This window comes from Myxocyprinus asiaticus, chromosome 26 (genome assembly GCF_019703515.2).
Source record: "Myxocyprinus asiaticus isolate MX2 ecotype Aquarium Trade chromosome 26, UBuf_Myxa_2, whole genome shotgun sequence".
Taxonomy (NCBI): Eukaryota; Metazoa; Chordata; class Actinopteri; order Cypriniformes; family Catostomidae; genus Myxocyprinus; species Myxocyprinus asiaticus.
In genome coordinates, this window is record NC_059369.1 from 27065287 (window position 1) to 27090142 (window position 24856).

A 24856-nucleotide genomic window follows, 5' to 3' on the forward strand; every position below is an offset into this window, starting at 1 on the left:
TTGGAGCATATCACCCTCTGTCATTTTTGTTAATGCCTATTCTGGATTTTAAGCATGGTAAAAGTTACTTTTTTATATATATACAAATGCAGGGTTTATCACTCAGATGTCAGCCAAATATGTGTCATCTGAGCACATAGCTTTAGCAAGCCGTCTGTTTGCCCTTGCACCCCCTCTCTTTCTTGTCCTCCACCATGTCCAGCATCCGGCTGTTCTAAAGTCATTCTCTGGGTGAAAGCCTATCCCTTGGAAACTAGCAGATCAACGTAAAAGTGATTACCCTTCAAGCATCTGTCATTTTCATACGGACATTGTCATAGCATTGAAAATAGAATGTGTACACAACCATGTAACTATATTAAGTCAAGGTGCATTTTAGGTTGCCAAACATTTATGATTGCCAACAGCCAGGCTGATCAAGGGTCTTAAATGCTAATTCTCATGTGCTCTTCTGGTACAAGTACATGACTCAGAGCAGCCAGTTTTGGTTCTAGCACTTACTAGGTTGAGTTACTTTCTGGATCTCTGCCACTTACATTTAAATTGTCTAATTATATTATCAGTGTTTTGACTGCTTTTAGGGTAAGGTTGCATCATGTAATTACACCCAACAATAAACAAAGTCTAGCTGATACAATTCGTTTGCAAGACATGTTTTGTTACCATGTACAGTGCCCATGTTACACATACTATACTGTTACACATACTATTTTTAAATACAATAGGAATAGTATATACACTACTGGTCAAAATTTTTGAAACACTCATTCTTTATTATTATTTTTATTGCTATTATTATTATTATTTTCTTTACATTTTAGAATAATAGTAGTCATCAAAACTATGGAATAACATAAATGGAACTATGGGAATTATGTTGTGACTAAACAAAATCCAGAATAAATCATAAATGTGTTATATTTTAGCATCTTCAAAGTAGTCACCCTTTGCCTAGAATTTGCAGACATGTACTCTTGACATTTTCTCAACCAACTTCTTGAGGTATCACCCTGTGATGCTTTTTAAACAGTATTGAAGGAGTTCCCATCTATGTTGGGCACTTATTGGCTGCTTTTCTTTATTATTTCGTCCAAGTCATTTTTATTATTATTATTATTATTATTAAATTTTATTTTTATAATGAAATCAATTAATATGGTGGCACAAATATATTTTTGTCTACAAAACTAATTTAAAACATTTAAGCAAACGCCTTCAGATCAAAAGATTTTTAAGATCATGAGAAATATTTCAGTCAAGTGCTTCAAAACTTTTGACCGGTAGTGTATATATAAATAAAAGCCTATTTTAGAACTCAAATTCCTCGTTAGGGTGACATCAAACGTAATCTTTTTCATTTATATTTCAGGCTCGATTTTAAAGACATACCCCAGCATTCATTACATGGCAGTGAGAGGAGTTTTGAGACTGCAGCAGCGTCAAGCAGCGCTGATCATTGTATCATACATTCAAACTAGTCATTTAACAACACTGAGGCGTGGAAACCAGCCAGTGCCATCAACAGTGCTTCCCGGAGGGCTCTTCCTACTAAAGTCCTGAGAGTCAGAGAGAAATTTGAGAAAAGAGCCGAAAAATGACAATCAATTCAAAATATGCGAGGTTTTCTTTTTTATCGTCTGTGTGTCACTAAACTGGTTGACGGATGCTACCTTCATTCAAGAGACCGATGAAAAAAACATCAGACACGCAAGTAAATTAGCAGTCCTTAGATAAAGACCTATCTCGCCATTAAAATGATCGGCTAGTGTCATAAACGGCAAAGGGGACATCATGCAGGGTCGACAGCAGTGTTTCACCTCAACTTTAACAACGATGCTTTGACTTCAATAACATTTCGGATTACTAATACAAAACACGCTTGCACGCGCTGCAATCCGGATTCTACCCACGAGCTTCATCCCGGTTTCGGAAAGAAATACAACCCCAAAGTGTTGAAAAGCTCCATGCATTCGAGAAGGTGGGTAATCGGTTATATCTTATCTACAAATAACTTCTTTAAATGCATACACTCTGTAGCGGTTATTTTATTTGAATAGCTGACTTGTCATCGTCAGCCACTCATCAAATTATATAGCCAACGATAATGTTCACTGCATCATCGGGTTGCAATTTTAAGAGTTACTGATGGTTTGTTTTCAAGTCTGCCTAACATCAAGTAACCCAAACGTTTGGCTTTAAGATGCTTGTTATTGTTATTTTTAAGGATGATTTGTTATTGAGTTAGAAGAGAATGTTTATATATATATATATATATATATATATATATATATATATATATATATATATATATATATATATATGTATGTATGTATGCATATTACCATCACTAAATGTTTTACTATATATTATATAACCTACCTTTGCATTTTAATATTTTAGTCCCTGTCTCTGCCAAGCTAGAAATCATACTTTAAGTTAAATCCACATATGGTTAGACTATATCTGTGTTGAGTTGACATCTGTTAAAACCAAACTGTCTACCTCATTAAAGGTGGGATATCTTATTCTCAATTTTGGCATTATGCATTCAATTCATCCCAGTTATTTTCTCTAACCTTAATAGAAAATGAAGACATTACAGTTATAAATGCGAGAACTATATAATAATGAGAGTGGTGCTTTCAAAACCTAATGCACGAGGACGCATCTCTGGAGATTTTAATTCTCCTCCACTGTGCAAGCGCCATCTATTGGATTGCAACAGCTGATTCTGAATTGTAAAATTAAATTCTGTCATTATTATAAAAATAAAAAAATAAAATCCATATGTTTTATTCTTGGTGGATAGTATATTTACATTGTAGCTTTATACATAAAATGGGAAGCATCCATCATCTCACGTGCATATTAAAAGTTAGTCCTATCAATTTGTTTTGAATAAATGTCTTAGTAATAGGTGTATTAAATATACATTTCATAAGCTTTAATAATGCAACTTATTAAGAATGAAAAGTGATTTGTCAGGCAGACTGAGTGTCAGTGAAGGAAATGTGGTGTGGCACACAGCTGAATATATCTCTTGACTGGGTTACAGCACATTTTATATTCTAAAAAGATTTGTAATGCACATTACTTATAGTAAGTTATCTTACAGAGATTACAATGGACTATTGCCAACAAATCCTGCAATACTGCAATATTTTGTTGGAAGAATAAAATCCTTTAAATAGGGTTGGCTTTGGAGGTTGGCACTGATGACAATGATGCTTTGGGAGGATGCATTTATGTTAACAGAGATAGACCTATGCATGTAACAGGTATGCATGAATAATGGTGTTGCAGTTTAATTATGGGTGGAGTGGCCTTCTCTCCCACTTCTGATTTAAGGTATTTGTTGGGATTATAGATAGAAGCATTTCGCTTATCCCATGCACTCCCTAAAATCAATCTGTTGTTGGTCTACTGCAGTGGTACTCAACCAGCAAGCCAAGGAACACTAATAAGGGCCTTGGCACACTCCCAAGGGGGCCATGAGATGACTTGATATTATTTCATTAGTGATATTGTAACAATTTAACTTAATTAAAATACTAAAACAGCCAAAAATCAAGATGTAGACCTACAACAAATTGCCAGTTCCTGAAATTTCTGAAATAAAAAAATTAATTATTTGAATCTATCGACACTCCTAGTTTCTGGGGAACCTTCGAATATTGTCTTGTACAATGAAGGGGCCTTGGAGTCAAAAAGGTTTACACCACTTGTCAGTTTTCCAATGAAGCCTAACTTGCAATGTCTGTTAATAATCATTTAACATGTTACTTAACTACATTTAGCTCTTTTTTATTGATGAAATAAACTTTGAGAGTCAGATGAATGTTAGTAATTGCACTGATGATTTAAGCAGTGATGAAGGCTCTTTACATTTAGCTTGATTTAAACTTATGGCCTACTATTATGAGTTTGTCCGAATTGAAAATGCATGCTCCTTGCAAAGTAGGCTATTATTCACTTATTATACTTTAGTTATTATTTTGTTATGTTTAAAAGTAATATGTTCAATTTCATGGGTTATCTGTCTACAAGGCGAACGGGCGAACTACTTTTTCAAAGCTCAGGCGTAATTTGAAACTAGTGAAGGGTTGGTGGCGAAACAGCGACTTCTTATTGGTGCGCTTCGCAGTATAGGCTGCACCCTCTTGACACTAGCGAACTGGAAGATCGATGGCACGTTTGTAGTGAGGTTTGGGGAATGTGTGAACACGGAGAACACCTATGACAAAAGCAATGATCTTTGTGCGAAGGAAAGACGGCACGATTTTTCAACAACTCATACTCGAGCGGAAAGTCGCAGCATTGCTCTAATTCGCCTACCTTCACCTTGATGGTTTGACTAGGGAGAGGAGAGGAGCGCTGTCCCGTGCTGGATGGATGGTTATGGGGAAAGGAGCAGGACCATCGGCGCTAGAAGTCAGCGAGTTCCTTGTGGTGTTTCTCTGTCTGTTTCCAGCAGGTAAGAAAAGACATTTGCCATGAAGAATATAATGAATAAGAGTTTGTGGTGTGGAAAATGAAGATATGTTGCATTTAGTTTTAAAAGTGGGGTAGCCTAGTGGCGAACATTCACAGTAGTTAAACAGGTATTATAAGGCCGACAAGCACACTTTATTAGTTGCAAATTAAACACAGTTGGGTGTATTTTTAGTCATCATGACCCAGTTATGTCTTGTAAAAGTTATTTCACATCTAAAACGCATCAGTGTTGAGGAGGCTATAGTGCTTTATAAATATCGTTGTTTTTCTAAATAGTATCATTTCATAGCTTTCGAGCTGTTTCCTACAAATAATGATTTGAAAATGCATTGAAATGGCGCTAAATCGGTCAATATTTCTATCTAAACAGTTTAAAATAAAAAACAAAGAATTGCTGATTTTTGCCGTTTCGTGTGCAACGCGAGACTGTTTATTTAACTGTTTAATTTAGTTGTTTAATAGAGCAGTTGTTCAAGCCGCATGATAAAAAAGCGTTCTAATGATTCGAAAGTTGGGTTCGGTTCTTTTGCACTATAGTGTTTCCCACAGCTCTGGCGGAGACGTGTTGTGTTTGGGGGAGGGGAGGCGAACCCGCTTTACTGGCGCTTTCTCAACATAACATGCCTTCACCGTACTTGTGAAGGCCAAATTTGCGAAAAAAAAAACACAGTAAAGCCTCTTCAGACGGACTTTTGGAATGGTTCATAAATGGGCCAAATAATATAACCTAATCTTACAATCTAAAAATGTCTCTAAGCAATCAAGTTCGGGTGTTGTAAGGTTGTAATTATCATTAGCATACTTAAGTAGAAGTCTATGGTGTGAGTGCCTATAAGCTTATCTCACAAAAACCTTCCTGCAACATTCTGTGGGAAGCTTTTGTGTTAAAAGCAGGCTGGATTTGTTAGGCACTCTCACATGATTATGGGTCGCCAGTGTTTTTGAGAATGTGATAACTGATTCATGTGTAGCTCCCTATAATGGAATTTACAAGTGTTGTTTTTTTCTGTCAAGGTTCTGGTCAATTGTAGGCAGCCTTCAGTTTGATTTCACACCCCTTGTCTTACCCTCTTTCAAGTTATTTAATGCTAATTAATAGGCAATCATGCAAGCGCTAGATGTTGACATCTTAAATTAGCTTATTGTCCCTTATCAGATGGATGATAAATGCACTTTGTTGCTGTTAGGTGGAAGGTGTGTGACAGAGACAGAGAGATATATGAAAAATAATTTGGAAACAACAAAAACAGCTTTCTAATACAGTCTAACAATTGTACTGTGCAGAGTTTTTGGAGTTAAGTAGCATAGAGGGTTTCACACAGAAAATGTAAAATTGTAAGTTTTGGCATGTCTTAGCAAATCTATTCAAATCATAATTATATCAAACAAAAGAGGTCTTCTTTAAATGATAAAAGGATTCAAAAGCCTTCTGCCTTCATTTGAGCCCTTGTAATCCAAGGAAGGGGGAATGCGCTTGAAATTGCTTTTGCCTTTGATTACGGCCTTTTGCTCTGGACAGGTGGCTATCTCATATCCAGTTTGACCTGTAGAATGGTGAGACCTACTCTATGTTCCACCCATTGGTCCTGGAGCTAGTTTCTCTCCAGATATCCTGTTTCTTTAAGGCAGTCCTCAGCCCCCTTCTCCCCTGCCCTGCATGGCTGATGAAACTCTACCTAATCCCTTTACACAGGGCTAATTTATGACTCCGCTGGTTTCTTCTCAATGGCAAATTGCATTGTCTTCTTTCAGAGTCCTAGGAGTACACTCCTCCCACACACACACTACACAAACAGCTACCCCCTTCTGTGAAAAGCCCTAACATTTGCCCTAACTCCTAAGAGGAGGTTGCTGACACCCACAGGGCTTTACTCAAAAGCTGTCTGTTTAGCAATGCAAATAGAGCACCAGGTGTGAATGTGTGTGAATTTGATATGAGATGATTTGCACTTTTAAATTATTGACTTTTGTCATTGTGAATGTCAGTTTACAGACTTTCTTTCCCATTTGTCTTAATGCCGTTCATTTGGGTTGCACATCAGACAGTGTGAAATTACTAATTATCCAACCAAAATTTTGGAATCAATCAATCAAGCTTTCTTTTTTTTTTTTTTTTCAAAAAAGCATACAGTCCATTTGCTAATACAAAGTGATGTAACTCATGGTGCGGTAATGAAGATATATATAAGTCTGTCGAGGGTTCAGTACTTTGTAATGATGCCTATTTAGATGCTTATTGCTTTAGGTTTTCGTATTACAATAGTTGTTGTGTTGTTTTTTCATCCCCTGTTATATAGACATAAAACATTCCATTATCATTTTTGAATGTTTCACATAAAATAAACAAATGTTAATTGGCCTACTTTCATATTTTTGTTTAATTTCTTTTTGAAAAGACAACAAAACAACAACAGCCTTGCTTTATAGGACTACATTAAGACCACTTAGACTTGATGGAAGTTGGCAAAACACAGAACCTTGGAGCTTAGTTTGGATTTTTTTATTTTTTATTATTACTGATGAAATTAAAGCCTCACTTTGTCCAGATGTAGAGAGAATTTATTTGTTAGAAGGGACTGGAGCACTTATAATACACACACACACACACACACACATATATATATATATATATATGGGCATTTATAAACAGAACATTAACTGACCTTTATTTAAAGTTCAGTACTGAAAATAATTTAAAATGTGTGATTATGTTTATATGAAAAGTGTTAAAATGTGCATAAAATTTGTTTTATTTTCTCTGCAATGAGAATAAAAGAAAAACTATAGGAAATTAAAATGAACTGTTCTTGATTGAGTGTAAAAGAAACCTGAAATGTTTTTTTGTTTTTTTTTCAATTTGGAATGCCCAATTCCCAATGCGCTCTAAGTCCACGAGGTGGCGAAGTGACTCACCTCAATCCGGGTGGCGGAGGACGAATCTCAGTTGAGACCATCAACCCGTGAATCTTATCACGTGGCTTGTTGAGCGCGTTACCGCAGAGACATAGTGCGTGTGGAGGCTCATGCTATTCTCCGCAGCATCCATGCACAACTCACCACGTGCCCCACCGAGAGCGAACCACATTATAGCGACCACAAGGTGGTTACCCCATGTGACTCTACCCTCCCTAGCAACCGGGCCAATTTGGTTGCTTAGGAGACCTGGCTGGAGTCACTCAGCACGCACTGGATTCGAACTCGTGACACTAGGGGTGGTAGTCAGCATCTTTATTCGCTGAGCTACCCAGGCCCCCCAAAGAAACCTGAAATTTAATAAAATGGTTTCTCAAATGCCTTTTTATTTAATTTTAGGTTAATGTTTAGTTTTCCGTTTAAAAGCTAAATCAGTTTGTAAGCTACTGCAGTTAGTGCTTATTACGTTACAGATTATCGTAAGCTTTATTTGCTCTTGCCAGTATGTTTATGCTATCTCTCTTTTCTCTTCACAGCAACTCTGCAGTGTAAGATCCTCAAGTGTAATTCTGAGTTCTGGGCCTCCACCTCCAGTTCTGGCCCAGAAGAGGAGTTCTGCACTGCTCTGCGAGCATACAACAACTGTGTCCGACGCACTGCCCGTACATGCCGGGGCGACCTGGCCTACCATTCAGCCCAACATGGTATAGAGGATTTAATGAGCCAACACAACTGCTCAAAAGAAGGGCCCACTACCCAACCTCGTGCATGGACACCCCCTCCCCCAGCCCAGCCAGCACCCCAACCAGACATCCACGTTCCCTCGGATGGGCCAGAGGTGTGCCACTATGAGCGGAGTTTACCACGTCATGCCGCAACTCCCAATTACACACATTGCGGCTTTTTTGGAGACCCGCACCTCCGCACATTCAGCGATGACTTTCAGACCTGTAAAGTTGAGGGAGCTTGGCCACTGATTCACAATAAGTACCTGTCTGTGCAGGTTACGAACACTCCCGTTCTGCCTGGGTCTTCTGCTACGGCGACTAGCAAGGTAACATTTTTTTTTTTTGGCTAACATAAGCTATTTCAGCATTGACAGTAATGAAAAACTCCTTCTCAACCATAAATCAACCAAAGATAGTTGTTGTAAGTTTTCAGCAAGGAACTAGTTAATGGTGAAAGTGTGGTTTTACCAGTGGGAAGAGAAGGCAGGCTTTTGAGTGCAGATGCAAGTCTGCACGTTGTATCTACATTTGGATCTATTTCACAACAGATGAAGACGTGATAAGTGACACAATTGATGAAAGTCTGATAAACGTTTTTAAGGAAATGCCAGCAGTAAAAGAGAGGTAATAACTTAGAATGTTACTAGGCTCCAGCTCCTTCATTTATGTCAGACTACCAAGACTAATGTTACAATATCTGTGGCAGTCCTCACCATTGTTTGCATGCGATTTAAGAGCCTTGTTGTTTTAACTAAGTGCTAAGTCCATACAGGAAACTGCCGATATTTTCTCTGCATTAGCTGGCCCTCATACCTCATAAATTACAGTACATTGGACAAACTAGGGAGCTGCCTTAGAACTGGCCCTCTGTGGAGTTCAAGGTGAAAGGTCTACAAGTTTATGTGTCTGATTGTAGAATCGTAAAATATTTCTTTTGTTCGTCTGATGTCCTTTTTGGCTGCTCTAATTATGTGACCGGGGTTGACCGGGTTTTTGCTTGTGGTCAGTGTTGAGCAGCAGTGAGGATAGGAGGAAAACACAAGAAGTTACTTACTCGCATTTAGAAACAGACCAATTTCCCATCATCAGGTACCTCTAATGATTCACCATTAAGTACAGTTGAAGTCAGAAGTTTACATACACTTAGGTTGAAGTCATTAAAATTCTTTTTTTAACCACTCCACAGATTTTCATATTAGCAAACTATAGTTTTGGCAAGTCTACTTTGTGCATGACACAAGTAATTTTTCCAACAATTGTTTACAGACAGATTGTTTCACTTTAATTGACTTTATCACAATTCAGTGGGTGAAGTGTGCCTTTAAGCAGCTTGGAAAATTCCAGAAAATGATGACAAGCCTTTAGGCAATTAGCTTCTAATAGGCTAATTGGAGTCAATTGGAAGCGTACCTGTGGATGTATTTTAAGGCCTACCTTCAAACTCAGTGCCTCTTTGCTTGACATCATGGAAAATTCAAAATAAATCAGCCAAGACCTCAGAAAAAAAAATTGTGGACCTCCACAAGTCTGGTTCATCCTTGGGAGCAATTTCCAAATGCCTGAAGGTACCACGTTCATCTATACAGACAATAGTATGCAAGTATAAACACCATGGGACCACGCAGCAATCATACCGCTCAGGAAGGAGATGCATTCTGTCTCCTAGAGACGAACGTAGTTTGGTGCAAAAAGAGCAAATCAATCCCAGAACAACAGCAAAGGACCTCGTGAAGATGCTGGAGGAAACAGGTAGACAAGTATCTATATCCACAGTTAAATGAGTCCTCTATTGACATAACCTGAAAGGCTGCTCAGCAAGAAGGAAGCCAGTGCTCCAAAACTGCCATAAAAGAGGCAGACTATAGTTTGCAAGTGCACATGGGGACAAAGATCTTACTTTTTTGGAGAAATGTTCTCTAGTCTGATGAAACAATAATGTAACTTTTTTTTGCCATAATGACCATCGTTATGTTTGGAGGAAAAGGGTGAAGTTTGCAAGCCGAAGAACACCATCCCAACCGTGAAGCATGGGGGTGGCAGCATCATGTTGTGGGGGTGCTTTGCTGCAGGAGGGACTGGTGTACTTCACAAAATAGATTTTATCATGAGGAAGGAAAATGATGTGGATATATTGAAGCAACATCTCAAGACATCAGCCCTGAAGTTAAAGCTCAGTCGCAAATGGGTCTTCCAAATGGACAATGACCCCAAGCATGCCTCCAAAGTTGTGGCAAAATGGCTTAAGGACAACAAAGTCAAGGTATTGGAGTGGCCATTACAAAGCCCTGACCTCAGTCTGAAAGAAAAGTTGTGGGCAGAACTGAAAAAGCGTGTGCGAGCAAGGAGGCCTACAAACCTGACTCAGTTACACCAGTTCTGTCTGGAGGAATAGGCCAAAATTCCAGTAACTTATTGTGAGAAGCTTGTGGAAGGCGACACAAAATGTTTGACCCAAGTTTAACAATTTAAAGGCAATGCTACCAAATACTAACAAACTGTATGTAAACTTCAGACCCACTGGGAGTGTGATGAAAGAAATAAAAGCTGAAATAAATCATTCTCTCTACTATTATTCTGACATTTCACATTCTTAAAATAAAGTAGTGATCCTAACTGACCTAAGACAGGGAATGTTTTCTATGATTAAATGTCAGGAATTGTGAAAAACAATGTATTTGGCTAAGGTGTACTGTATGTAAACTTCTGACTTCAACTGTAGATTGACCTACAGTGGGGCTGAGAGATAATTATATTTTTGTTAAGTTGACTGTGCTTAAATAAATTAGTGGCTCAGAGGTTATTTAGCCAGGACTAAGGCAAAAACAATATTGCAGGCAGATGACACCTGTGCAAACAAGACGCCCTTTGCTTTAAACAAGCCCTTGCTGTACTGCGAAGAACTAGCCTTGGGTGGGGATAATAAGGGGCAGATCACTGACCATTAGCGATTATAGGATGTTTTGGTTCAACTGACTGTCCTCTAAACTCGGACATACACACACACATGCACACAGCATTCCCCTCTCTTCACGAAGATCAGAGCAGCCTGGACATCCTGAGGTCACATATGTATCAGTACCCTGTTGGCCTCCTAATGGCAGCTTGCTGGAGGAGTTAGTAGTAGGAGCAGCCTTCTCTAATTAGCCCCTGTGCAGGCTGTGCTTTCTCTAGCTGGCGCAAGTCCACTCCCTGGAGCTGAATTTGGGGTTCACAGGCTCAAAGCAGCATGAATGGATTGTCTTTGTGTCTGCATACTAAGGCCTACTGTTACATAGACTGGACCTGTGTTTCTCCAGAGTGCGTTTACATTGGCCCCCTGTATCTTGAGCTGCTGATGAAATGTGACATTACGAAAGCTGCTGGGCTTGGAGGGTCTGCACAACACAATCCTCTGGTTTTATAAAGACAAGACTCAGTTATGCAGTACTTAGCCACCATCTTTTGCCATATGCAGTGGTGCATAAACATGTACTGTCCCTGGCTGTTCTTTGTTTATTGAACAAATGTGGTGTGGTTAAACAAGTCAAAACCTTGTGCACTTTATTTTTGTATTTTATTTTTCTAGATTTCCATTACAAAATGCTGATGTTAAAAATGACCTATTTCTACAACTGAATGCGTTTAGTTATTTTTCAGTTCCTGAATTATTGCCATCTCTGTGTTTTGTTGTATTGTTATTATATTTTCAATAGTTTATGGACAAAATAATGATTGCTCTTAATAGAGAGCAACATTCTGGTTCTGGAAGTAAAAAAACATTTTTTTTTTTTTTTATGGGAATTGATTATGAATGATAACTTATGAATCTTTAAAGGTGAACTCAGTAAATTTTTGTTTGTGTCATCTTGGACTTACAGTGATACCTGGTGGTGTGGATGCAGAATCATTTAAAATCAATAGTTTTCATTTAAAGATGCCATTGTAGAACTTTAGTATTCACAGTCAGCCATGATTACTTTAATCAGTGAGTGAAAGTGTCAAATAACAGGACGGTTACTTAGATTAAAAGAGTAGAATTCAGCTGGTCATGTGATTCTAACATGGCAGCCCCTATGTGCGGACCCTCTCTATGTAGAATAAAACAGCTTTTATAAGTTTACTGATATGACTGCAGTCATCATTTTAATGTGAGTGGCTATGATTTCCTACATATATTTGAAAATCCCAATTCATGTCTTTAGGAGTTAAACCTTTTTTTAATGAGGAAAAAAATTACTGTGCATCTTTAAATACAGACCTACCATGAGCTCTGAGGTTGTTAATCAATGGTAGCCTATGTATATGCTTCTGCTGAAGCCATCAGTCCATGGTATTTTAACTTTATTTTATAAAACCCATGTTTAATAGTGGATCTCCTGGTGAAGAACTACACTACCCATTATCCTGAAGGGAAATGTTCCACTAATCAGAGAATCACGGCAAACAAACTGAGGCAAAAGAATCCAGTGGTGACTGCCCACTCCCATGATTATGTAATCTGGTTTTAATGCAAATAGTGCAATCGAGTTGTTCTCCCTACACTCTCAAACTACTTATATGTTTGTGTACATCTGAATATTTTGTAATATACTTTCAATTTATTTGTTATATAGTTATAATGAACAAATATGAAAAAAATAATGGGAAAAACATTTCCAGAACCAAGATGGCTGAAAAAGTGGTTGGGCACTTTTGTGCTCTATACTGCCCAATTTAAATAATCTTACAAATGGTTTATTTTAACTTCCTCTATTTTTCTCTTTACCACAGCTAACAATCATCTTCAAGAACTTTCAGGAGTGTGTAGACCAGAAGATGTACCATGCAGAAACTGATGAGCTTCCAGCTGCTTTTGCTGATGGTTCAAAGAATGGTGGTGACCGCCATGGGTCCAATACCCTACGTGTTGTAGAAAAGGTGCCTGGACAACACGTGGAGATCCAGGCACGCTATATTGGCACCACTATTGTAGTTCGGCAAGTTGGCCACTACCTAACCTTTGCAGTGCGGATGCCCGAGGAAGTGGTGAATTCGGTGGAGGACCAGGACAACCAAGACCTTTACCTCTGCTTGCATGGTTGCCCTGCCAACCAGCTAATTGACTTCAGGACTTTCAGAGTACGGGCTACGGAGAGCTATGGCTTAGGCAGGGGACGGCCAGGCAGCCCTGCCCATGGCTTCACCTACCAGTCAGCCATGGCCAAGTGCAAAGAACGTCTACCAGTCGAGGATTTGTATTTCCAGTCCTGTGTTTTTGACTTGCTGTCTTCTGGGGACATCAACTTCACCCTGGCTGCCTACTACGCCTTTGAGGATGTTAAAATGCTCCATTCCAACAAGCACAAGTACCATCTCTTCGAAAGGGATACAATATTCAACTCGGTCTCCAAAAACATTGGTTTTAGCTTCTTTGTCCTTTTCAGCCTTGTTACCGCAAAGTTGTTGACTGACTTGTGTTCCATTTATCTGTAGTCCCCATTGGACATCCTCATTGTATTAGATGGTTGTAAGAAGCTGTGTGCATGTTAAATGCTGCTCTCATCGTGTTGCGTTCCATCTACTGGAGGCTGGGTTTCTCAGCTAGAACCTAAGTTTCTGCCGAGAGCTTTCACTCTTGTGTGTCTTGTCACGCTTATCTTAGCCATGGACTCATCATGTACGTTTGTTCATCTGGCCAGAGAAGGAGCATTTCTGCAGCTCCACCCATCACTGTGGTGATCATAACTGCACAGTAAAGGAGAAGGCAGTGCTAAGAGGTCCTGAGACAAGGCTCAGATTAAACCCTCAACACTGAAAGGAGAGAGAGGAGGATGATTCTTTGCAGAAGAGTTTGGAGATGTTCTTCAGTTTACTTGATGCCAAGTGAGTGGTGAAGTATGTCTCCCAGAGCAAGGCTGGAGGACATGATAGGAGCTTTTATTAATGTCTCCTAAAGATGGAGGGCTGGCAGGTGTTAACTCCTTGAAGAAGCTCCATCATTGGAAAAACATTAGCTTTCTAGAAGAAGCCCCCTGGCCAAGGCTATGTCAGACTAGTAAGTCATGTTGTCTACAGTGGAGATTAATAGGCCATAACACCACGCCTTTTGTGTAGTTGTCTGTGAGTGTGTGTGAGTGTAAGAAAATTGTGTATTATTGTATGGGTGATTATATGAATGTTTGTGTGTGTGTGTGTGTGTCTGGGTCAAGTGTTTTCTAATAGTTGTATACTGCACCCTAATGTAGCTCTGGTTTGGTGGTCCATGGGTCAGTAAGACGTTTTACTGCCTACATAGAGCTCTTTGCTACATTTTATATAAAAAGTGTGTTCAGTATGTCAATCAAACTGTCAATCAGACTTGCATCCACACTGCTTAGGTGTTATAATCTTGAAAATATTTATTGTATTCTCTCTGTTGTCATATCGGTTGTTTGAATTCAGCCCAAATGAATTTTCAGGCACATAGAAAATTACCCTTTTTACTTTGAGTTTTCGAAGTAAATGCCATTGTTCAGTTGAAAAATGAATTCAAGCCATACAATGTTGTGGTCCACGACAGAGTTGTCTTGCTTCCAAAAAACAATTACAAAATGTAAAAAATAATCATGTCTGTTTGCAGCATGTAACCTAAAAATCAACATATATCCAAGAGAGAGCCAAGTTCCTGATACGTTTCTTCACAAGCTCTGTAGGTAGATCCATCATTCATCCTAACTGCTTCTTAAAGAGTAAGCATCATTCTCAATTTCAAAAGGGTGTCGACATGGCTGTGCTGTAGGCCCTGTTTAACTCACAACTCTGCAGATCTGTGAATTTATGGTGGAGGCTTTTTGCCAAAGAACAAGCCCTAGTGCCAGCAGTTTCCCAAACAGCTGAATTTTTCCTCTCTCACTTTCAAATGGGACCTTTGTGGTTCTCTTCAGTATCTGGGCTCAAACCAGATGTGTATAATAATGGAAGGTGCTGCTAACTACAGTGTGGTGGATGGACTTTAGTGCAGGGAGCTATAGGGGACAGTCTGCCATGCATTTCTTATGACAGTATGAAATGGTGGTATTCTCTTCAGCCATTAGCTGGCTCATGCGTATTGGCACTCAGTATTGTCAATAGCAGTAGCCGTATTGGCTCTCTAAACACATGCTTACACAGCACCACTATTTTGAGGGATGGGGGGGATACTGAATATGGACTTTTTGTCACATCATGAGTAATTTCTCACATCAGTTAACATAAGAAGTAGACTTTTCGGTTCAAGAAATTGTGAAATTTGCAGATATATCATTCTAAAGGCTAAGCACAGAAGTGTTTGCTTTAGTGTAACAGAGCTGTATCAACAGTAATGTTCAAACAAGGCTGATTTGGAAACAACACACTAACTTCACGCTTGGTATTGTCATAGTTTTAAAGAGACTGTTGGAAAAGACTTTGTAAATGAAGCCCAGATCACTTCTGCATGTGGCCTTCATGTCGCATTTTCTCTAAGAACATCTGTCACATTCGTCTCTTAACAGTGTTCAAGTTTCTCTAAATAAGTAGTTTGAATTATGAAATTATGGTTTAGATATTAATAATACTTAAAATAATTATTTGAGAGACATAATTGCTACACGGTAATTTATTTTTACACTGTAAATTTTTTGCGAGCCTTACTACTGCTAAGAAAGCTTGTGTTTGGTCCAGTTCATGGCTTTAAAGAGAAATTTGAAACCATACAAAATTATTGTAATGACGTGTTTAAGTGTGGTTGTATCGTCAGTGCTTTTTGGATTTAAACGTGTAATGTGACATGTATATAAGTTTGTGTGAGTTTTTGATTTGGCAAATAATATTTTGTGTTTTTTTTTTTTTTTTTTTGGTACAGCAGAGGGTATGGTAAATTTAAAGAGATATTGTATACACAAATAGCACAACAACATAGAATAAGGGAATAATTATGACCTAATTTGGTACAAGAGTAAAAAGGAGATATGTTCTTCAAGGTATCTAAATAATACGTAGGAAACGTATGACTTGTGTTCATGTGTTGTTTATTACAAAAAGCACTTTATGTTTCTGTTCTCTTTTAACTTAGCTCTTACTTGATTTTAAATTGATGGTAAAAGAGGTTATCAGATTTGTAATGCTAAAGAATGAAAATGAATAATAAAATTTGTATGTATTAACATTGAATGGGAGATGCCAGTCTGTTTTTGTATGTAGGACTAAAGAGGTGCCACACACCACCTGTATATACTGTAAATTATTTATTGCAGAAAAAATAAAGTGTCTTGTTGATTTGATGTGTGTATTTTTGTGTTCCACTGTTTTTTTTTTTTTCTTCATACAAGTGTTCAAGGCTACACAATAAGGCTTAAGTGCACGTTTAGCGAAGAGTGCCATCTGATGGTACAGTCAGTAAAAACCCATTAGATTGCTGATTTTAGGCAACAACTATAGAGATATCTACAGAGAACACGATTCCTGTTTCTGTATTTGAATATTATATAACTTTGATTGCAGATATTAAAAATTATGTTGTTTTCCGGCAGGACTAGGAACTCATGAGGTAAGACATGGTTTTTTTCCAATACAAGTTAAAGGAATATTCTGGGTTCAATACAAGTTAAGATCAGTCAATAGTATTTGTGGGGTAATGTTGATTACCATATATATATATATATATATATATATATATATATATATATATATATTTCGACTCATCCCTCCTTTTCTTAAAAAAAATAATAAGAAATTGAGGTTACAGTGAGGCACATACAGTGGAAGTGAATGTGGCCACTTTTTGGAGGGTTTAAAGGCAGAAAGTGAAGCTTATAGTTTTTTATAAAAGCTTACATCAATGGGGGGGGGGGCGAGTAAAGACGCTGACCCCTGGAGTCGTGAGTTCCAATCCAGGGCATGCTGAGTGACTCCAGCTAGGTCTCCTAAGCAACCAAATTGGCCCGGTTGCTAGGGAGGGTAGAGTCACATGGGGTAACCTTCTTGTGGTCGCTATAATATGGTTCACTTTCGGTGGGGCGCATGGTGAGTTGTGCATGGATGCCACGAAGAATAGCGTGAAGCCTCCACATGCGCTATGTCTCTGCGGTATCGCGCTCAACAAGCCACGCGATAAGATGCGCGGATTGACGGTCTCAGACGTGGAAGCAACTGAGATTTGTCCTCCGCCACCCGGATTGAGGCGAGTCACTACGCCACCACGAGGACTTAGAGCACATTGGTAATTGGGCATTCCAGATTGGGGAGGAAAAAAAAAACCTTTCATCAATTCTGTTAAATTCAATGCTCGAACTGGCTCAGAGCCAGACTACATTAATAACTCAGGAGATAAGCATCTCTTCACTCAAATATCCCAAGATCTCTTCATTACACTTGCTACAGGAAGTAATCAAGATACAGTACTCAACAGAACTGGAAAGGATGTACTGCAACTCTGTCAAACCCTAGGTCTGTATATTTTCAATGGCAGAATCAATGGAGATTCTTGTGGATGCTTTACTTACAGTTCAGATCTGGGGAACAGTGTAGTAGATTATACCCCTCCTACTTTAATGCATTTACCATCAAAGCTCAATCACCCTTTTCTGACCATAGTCAGATCAATGTTTTCATTAAAAATGAAAACAAATCAGAAGCCCCCCCCCCCCCCCGTATAACCTTAAATCAAACAAATGGACTCATAGTACTGCTGATACATATATTAAAGCATTAAATTAAACTGAAATAGTCAGTTCTATCAGAACATTTAATAACTCAACATATACTTACAATCAAGAAGGATTTGATTTGGCTATCAAACACATTTATGACATTTTGGAAAATACAGCAAGAAAAGCAGAGTTAAGGGAAACAAAATCAAATGAGTACAAAAGAGACACTAAACAAAAACCTCCCAAAAAATGGTTTGACCGTTATTGTAAATCATTTAGGCAAGAACTAAGACTGATTTCAAACCAAAAACACTAAAATCCAGACAACAAGGAGTTAAGTTTAGAACACTCAAAACTTCTTAAACAATACAAAAAGACACTGAGACAGAAAAAACAAGAATACTACAACAAGACCCTAAAGAACATTGAAAACACAATAGACCAGAGTCAATTCTGGAGCCAATGGAATGGCTTAGGCACTATAAAACCACATGAACTAGCCATACAAGATGGCAACGTTTGGAAAGATTATTTTGAAAACCTCCATACCCACCAAATTGGCTATTTAAATTGCCCCAATCAAACAAAAATCCTTGAAAAGTTGAATACTCTTGAGTCATACATCAAAAACAACCAAAATCCACTAGATTATCCAATAACCCAACAAGAATTAATCGAAAAACTGAAATCCCTTAAATCCAATAAATCCTGCGGTCCTGACAACATCAGAAATGAGATGCTAAAAAACAGCTCTCATATATTACAGCATGCATTGCTGAAACTTTTTAACATGATTCTGATGTCAGGTGTTTTCCCTGATGTGTGGAATAAAGGGCTTATCTCTCCAATCTTTAAAAGTGGAGACAAAACAGATCCCAATAACTACAAGGGAACAAGTAACTTAGGAAAAATGTATGTTCCATTATCAACTCACGACATTCATCTTTCATTAATGAACATAATGTCATCAGCAAATCTCAAATTGGTTTCCTTCCTGAACATCAAACCACTGAATATATATTTACACTAAACACATTAATTAACAAACATGTACACCAAAAGAAAAAGGGCAAAATATGTGCATGCTTCGTAGATTTCAAGAAGGCTTTTGACTCCATTTGGCATAAAGGTTTATTATATAAAATTACTCAAAGTGGCGTAGGGGGTAAGGTATATGACATAATTAATAATATGTACACCCAAAATAAATGTGCAGTAAAAACCGGTTAGAAAAGAACAGAATATTTTTCCCAACATCGAGGGGTAAGACAAGGCTGCTGCCTCAGCCCGACTTTATTTAACATTTATATGAATGAATTAGCAGACCTGCAGGACAGATCCGCGAGTCCAGGACTAGAGCTACAAGACATGGAGGTCAAATATTTACTGTATGCAGATGATCTATACATTTTATCTAAAACACCAGAAGGTCTCCAAAACAATCTAGAGATCCTAAATCAATTCTGCTAAGACTGGGCCCTAGAAATCAACGTCCAAAAAAATAAAATTATGATATTTCATAAAATAAATAAAAATCTGGAACAAAAATATAAATTTACTTTAAATGATACCACACTTCAACATACCTCACAATATACTTACCTAGGACTTGCCTTAACCCCATCTGGACATTTTAATTCGGCAATTAAAACATTAATTACAAAAGCCTGCAGAGCAATGCATGCCATAAAAATGAAATTATTCAAAATAAACATTCCAATCAGAGTTTGGACAAAGATATTTGATAGTGTCATACTCCCCATTGCTTTATATGGAAGTGAAGTCTGGTTACCATTAAGTAATTACAGCCATAATGCTTGGGACAAGCAACCTATAGAAGGTCTACATGTAGAATTTTGTAGAAGTGTCCTTCATGTCCACAGAAAGACACCCAATAATGCATGTATAGCAGAACCCGGTCGTCTACCTCTCAACTTAAATATTTAAAAAAGAATGTTAAAGTTTTGGATTCACTTAAACTCTATTTCTAAAGATACACTTTATTATAAAGCACTAAAAACACAAGAACTCAATCCACAAAGTCCTCTCTGCCTATTAGTGTCACAACTCACAAACAAAGCACCCAAAATCAACTCAAAACAACTAATAAGAATAAAAAGAAATAATGAATCTCCAAACTGATATATACATGGAACACTGGAGGGAACAAACAAAAACACAAAGTCGCCTACAACATTACCTTCAACTCAACAAAGGGTATAGACTTGCTGAATATCTGTTCTTGGTCAGAAATATCAAACATAGACAACTATTATCCAAATATAGACTAAGTGACCACCAACTGGCCATTGAAATGGGAAGGCATAAAAAGACATGGCAACTTAAAGAAGATCGAACATGTGTCCATTGTACATCAGGTGAAGTAGAGACAGAGGTACATTTCCTCCACTGTGAAAAATACTCACACCTCAGAGATTCATTACATATAAAATTACAACAACTTATCCCTCAGTGAAAATGACAAACTGAAAATCTTACTTGGTGAAGGACCTAATTCACCCTTAGTGGCCGATCACATTAACAAATGCCACAAACTACGAAATTAACACACATCCAGCACCTGTTTCAGCAGTTTAGTTTAACTACTGTTATTTATTTATTATCATTTCATTTATATATATTTTACTGTATATGTCGAGCACAATTACATGTCTTTGTTTCCTTAGTTGTTTCTTGTCTAGTTTTGTTTTGTCTTATTGTTCATGTCCATTTTACTGTATTCACTTATTTGTTTTTCTTGTAACGCTTTGGCAATATGTACTTACTGTATGTCATGCCAATAAAGCCATTTGAATTTGAATGGAATGGATATGAACCCCTGGTCTATAATAAAGTATAGAGATAAGTGATATGAACAGATGAGGTGTCACTGTCAAAAAGTATTGTGACGCAGTAACACTGGCACAAGTAATACACACTGATGGTTCTGCATCACACAACAGTTATGTTCAAAAATAAGATGTATTACATATTATCTCCAAAACAGCTCCACGTGAGGCATTATAAGCATATAGAACCATGTTTAAAAATAAATAATAATAAATAAAAAAAACATCCCCAAAACTACACCGCTGCCTCCCCCTGGTTGCTATTTCTAGGATAATTTTGGACTTTGTCATTGTTCAATAATGTAGTTTAATTACAAAACAAAATAAATAAAAACTAATAAAAATAAATACATAGAAATTCCCACTGTCTGAATGTCTGACAAGTTCAATTAGTGATAGCTAAATGATTAGTGGTTAAATACTAATTGTTAAATCATTAGTTTAATTAAAAAACAAACAAACATATGGTTCTACACCTTTAAAGAATTGCCATAGCTTTTTACGCCAATCATTTACATATGTAAATTTGACGTCTTACGTACTAAATTCTAAGGCTGCATTCGAAGAGTCCTACTCGCTTTTCTGAAACGAGACAGCTTCGATGACGTATGCGGCCGACAAATGCGACCGCCGGAGGACGTATCCTTCCAAACGAGACAGACACAGCCTTAGCTACATTTCAGCGAGCCTTTGGCGACCTCCCATGAGACATCGGTAACACTTGGAGACGTATTATATTTGAATATTTGAAGAAACCTCACCTTTAGATTGAATATCATTCAGGAACCTAACGGTCATCTCTAAAATATCGGCTTTTTCCAGTTTAGAATAGCAACGGTAAGAACAAACGTAAATAATAATAATAATAATAATAATAATAATGTTGGAGTTCGGCTATTTAAGTATAATTTGTTGCGTTTCTATAATAACAACTTACATATTTGCCTGTCAGAGGGAGAATGAGCGCTTTCAATCGGCTGAGGTTTCGTTGATGCGCGCTCGTCGTGAAGTAAAAATGACTCGTCTCAGAAATTCGCGCCTTTCCAGTCCCAATGCATGCGCCGCTGTAGAACGCGTACGGCGAGCGACCAGATAAGCACACGATAACCATTTAATTTTCCAAGTCCATTCTTTTCCTAAATATCCCATTAAAAACATATTAAGTTTGCATCACTGAGGAACAAGACACTGTCCATGATGTTGTAATGTTTAATACACTTAGGTTTGTATACATATGTACAGTACGATTAAACTGAACAGTGGCTTTTCACAAATTATTTTAAATTGGCTTGTCTCAAAGCTCAACACACATCTATGGTGTGTGAGCAGGAGCTTGAGTGGGAAGGGGAGAAGCATCTTCAGTATTTCAGAGCAGACGTACCCAGATTTCTCACCAGCTCACTTACTCTCGTATTCCTGCCACCATGATCTTTTGGAATTCAGCACAACACATTGCTGCCCACTCACCAGATCTGGCTTAACATGCATCTAGTTAAAACTCCATCCTGGCAAATAGTTTAAATTGTACACAACAGCATAATACTGCATTGTTTCAGACAGCAAGACGTTGTTATCCCAAACCGGTGTTTGAATCTACACAAGAATAAGGCACAAATGGAGAAACACATGACATGAACAACCAATGTATGGTATTATTTACCAGCATGCTAGTCTGTGATTTTTTTTTTTTTTTTTTTTGCCACAAAATCTGGTTCAGCAAAAATTGCTTGTGACACCCAGCCACTCCCTGAACACGCATATGTCCGTTAATACAGTACTCTCATTTCCACTTAAAGGTCAGTGGTATTTACATTTCGGCATACTCATACTGGGAATAGAACTAAACAAAACATAAAAATCAAATTCAGGTAATGTCTACCATTATTACATACTCAAAAAAAAAAGTGCGAGTACTGTCCTTTTTAGTGCAATAAAAAGATGCAACAGTACCAATCATACAAGCACTGATCATAAAGTGAGCTTAAGTGGTGCCATGCATTACAGTCGTAAAGAAATTAAGACAAATATAGCTTATGAGTTATGATTATCTAGTGTTCTGACAAGAAGATCTACACAGAGCCTGAATATTGTTCAGCCTCTTCTTTTAAATAAGACTACTATCCTCTGACAGGGTGTCTGAGCATTACATTATCAAGAAACAGAGGGTCTGCAAGAGCAATGACACATTTAGCTAATTCAAGAAATTGAGGAAAAACAGTAATTCTGTTGAAGTTGATGCTCGTCATCACAAATATTTGTGACTTTTACATAACTGTACATCAAAGACAAAAACATCAATGTAATTACTTGTCTTGACCATTTTGTCCCTCAAAATGAAGTATGATTACGGGAAAAGGGGGTCTGAAAGTTTTGGAGAGCACAATCTACGTGCATAACAATGAATTCACATCTGAAGGTGCAAATAAAATCATTCCTTTTTCCCCCCACACAAAGGCTACTTGCATCAAATAATCTTTTACACAAACCAAAATAACACAAAATAAATGACATGAACATCGATGTAAATTTTTCTTCCAGGACAGTTCTTTTCTGCTAATGATTCTCACAAAAGACCAAATACATGAGGCACTTTCTAACTTCAGGCATATTACAGCACTCAGTCACATCATAGTCCATAGGACTAACCATGCCTTGTTCTTTATTCTCAGTCCAAAATTGCAGACTTAACCTGGTCGCTGAAACCTACAAGAGAGCGGAGGAGACAGTAGATAGGAAGAGCTCCAGAGTTTGGGCCTCATCTTGTGGCTTTGAGGAGGATATGGTGGTGGCTGGTTATGTCCCCTCCATTTATTGCCTTTCTGCCATGTACTCTGGCAGTACGGACTGTCTCTGCTCTTACTACCTATTCACCTCACGTCTTCCTGTTGTTCCAATTAAAGTCTGTCACAGGTTTCTGCCCAGCAGTTCTTTCTGCAGGTGAGATAGGCTCAAGGGGGGATTTCTGGGCCTGAGGGGAACGGGGGTCTATCAGGGGTGGGGGTTTGTCAGGGTGGAAGGGGCGGTAGTGATCAGGCCCAGGTGGGCCATGGTTTCCAAGGGGTCCCCTATGATCAGACATTCTTCTGAAGTCCTGAGGGTGTCCTCCTCCCCCTTGGTGGTAGTTTGAGGAGCGGTATTCATCTGAGCGCCGCCTCTTAGGGTCTGGATGTCTGAAAACAAGAGCTAAAACTTAATGCTACTGCTCTACACAACATTGGGGAAAATGTCAAAGTTTTCGGCAAATTACAAGTCTGAAGGCCACTACTCAAGTTAAAGAGTTTCAATATTACAGTACTGTCTGCTCACCTGTCATAATAGTCTCTATGGCCCCGATGATCTCTATCATTACCATACTGGTCATAGGGTCGTTTGCGAGGTGAGCCACTGTTACGGTATCCTCCTGAGCTGCGATAGTCACCATGTTGCCGGCGGTCACCATAGTGATGGTCCTTGTACCTGTGACTGTCATAGAGGTGATGCCGATCCCCTTGCCATGGCTGATTGCTGTTTCCTGGGTAGCTGTATTTACGGTCCCTTTGCCAATCTCCCCTATCTGCCAAAAGATGAGATGTCACTCAATGTCTGATCATAGAACTAATGATTGAAATCATAATTCAGGTCATTTGTGGTTGTTGAACATCTCCAGCATTTTAGCCAATCAAACTCTTAATAGTTTCTCCTCTCACCATCATTAGGAAAGTGCCTTTTATTGGGCTGGTTGTATTGCTCTCTGTTGTGGCCATGAGGGGGAGGTCCAGGCGGGTGGTTGGCAGGAGGATGGGGCTTGGTTGAGGGCTGGGTGCCTGTTGAATCCCGGCTTGACCCAGATGGTTCAGGTCTGAAGGGCTTCTTTTTGGCAGGATCATCCTTCTTCTTATGCTCTTTCTGTAACAAAATGAGTGAGTGAGTGGTACATGAGGACCAATGTCATTGATAATTGTGGCTAAGTTGGCTTTAAGCTTAGCTTACCTCTTCCTCCTGTGAGCGCTTCTTTTGAGCCATCTTATACAACTTATGAAGTTTCCGGGCACCAAACTCAGTAAATTTGGATACAAAAATCCAGAGGTTTCTAATGTATTAAAAAAAAAAAAAAAAAAAAAGATTTGAATGTAACATTTTGTATAGGTGTTCATAAAGTCTGCATCAATATAAAGCCATGGAAACTTAAAGAGATAGTTCATCCAAAAATGAAAAATAATTTTTTCAAAATCATTGTTTAAAACCCATATGACTTTCTTGAAACACAAAGACCTGTTTACACCTGGCA

At 38.2% G+C, this 24856-nt stretch overlaps 2 protein-coding genes across 5 annotated transcripts in view; one reads left to right on the forward strand and one right to left on the reverse strand.

Moving 5' to 3' along the window:
- The first annotated feature begins 1492 nt into the window (after positions 1–1492).
- LOC127417423 (repulsive guidance molecule A-like) lies at positions 1493–16360 on the forward strand. Of its 2 annotated transcripts, XM_051657473.1 has the most exons (4): positions 1493–1978; positions 4359–4474; positions 7944–8461; positions 12885–16360. In XM_051657473.1, exons 1-4 carry the CDS (start codon positions 1965–1967, stop codon positions 13584–13586), a joined length of 1350 nt encoding a protein of 449 aa, XP_051513433.1. In that variant the 5' UTR covers positions 1493–1964; the 3' UTR covers positions 13587–16360. The 2 variants fall into 2 exon arrangements, with proteins under 2 accessions (XP_051513433.1, XP_051513434.1); XM_051657474.1 differs by lacking the exon at positions 4359–4474.
- A 5424-nt stretch (positions 16361–21784) lies between these two features.
- LOC127417418 (chromodomain-helicase-DNA-binding protein 2-like) overlaps positions 21785–24856 on the reverse strand; it is a 38638-nt gene continuing 35566 nt past the window's right edge. For 2 of the 3 annotated variants that reach the window (XM_051657465.1, XM_051657464.1), the window contains 4 exons: positions 24559–24658; positions 24276–24474; positions 23896–24142; positions 21785–23759 (listed from right to left, as the gene is read on the reverse strand). In XM_051657465.1, the coding sequence (XP_051513425.1) occupies positions 23462–23759; positions 23896–24142; positions 24276–24474; positions 24559–24658 (844 nt within the window). In that variant the 3' untranslated portion in view covers positions 21785–23461. Of the gene's footprint in view, positions 23773–23895; positions 24143–24275; positions 24475–24558; positions 24659–24856 lie in introns of all 3 variants that reach the window. The other variant, XM_051657466.1, reaches the window with a different exon arrangement.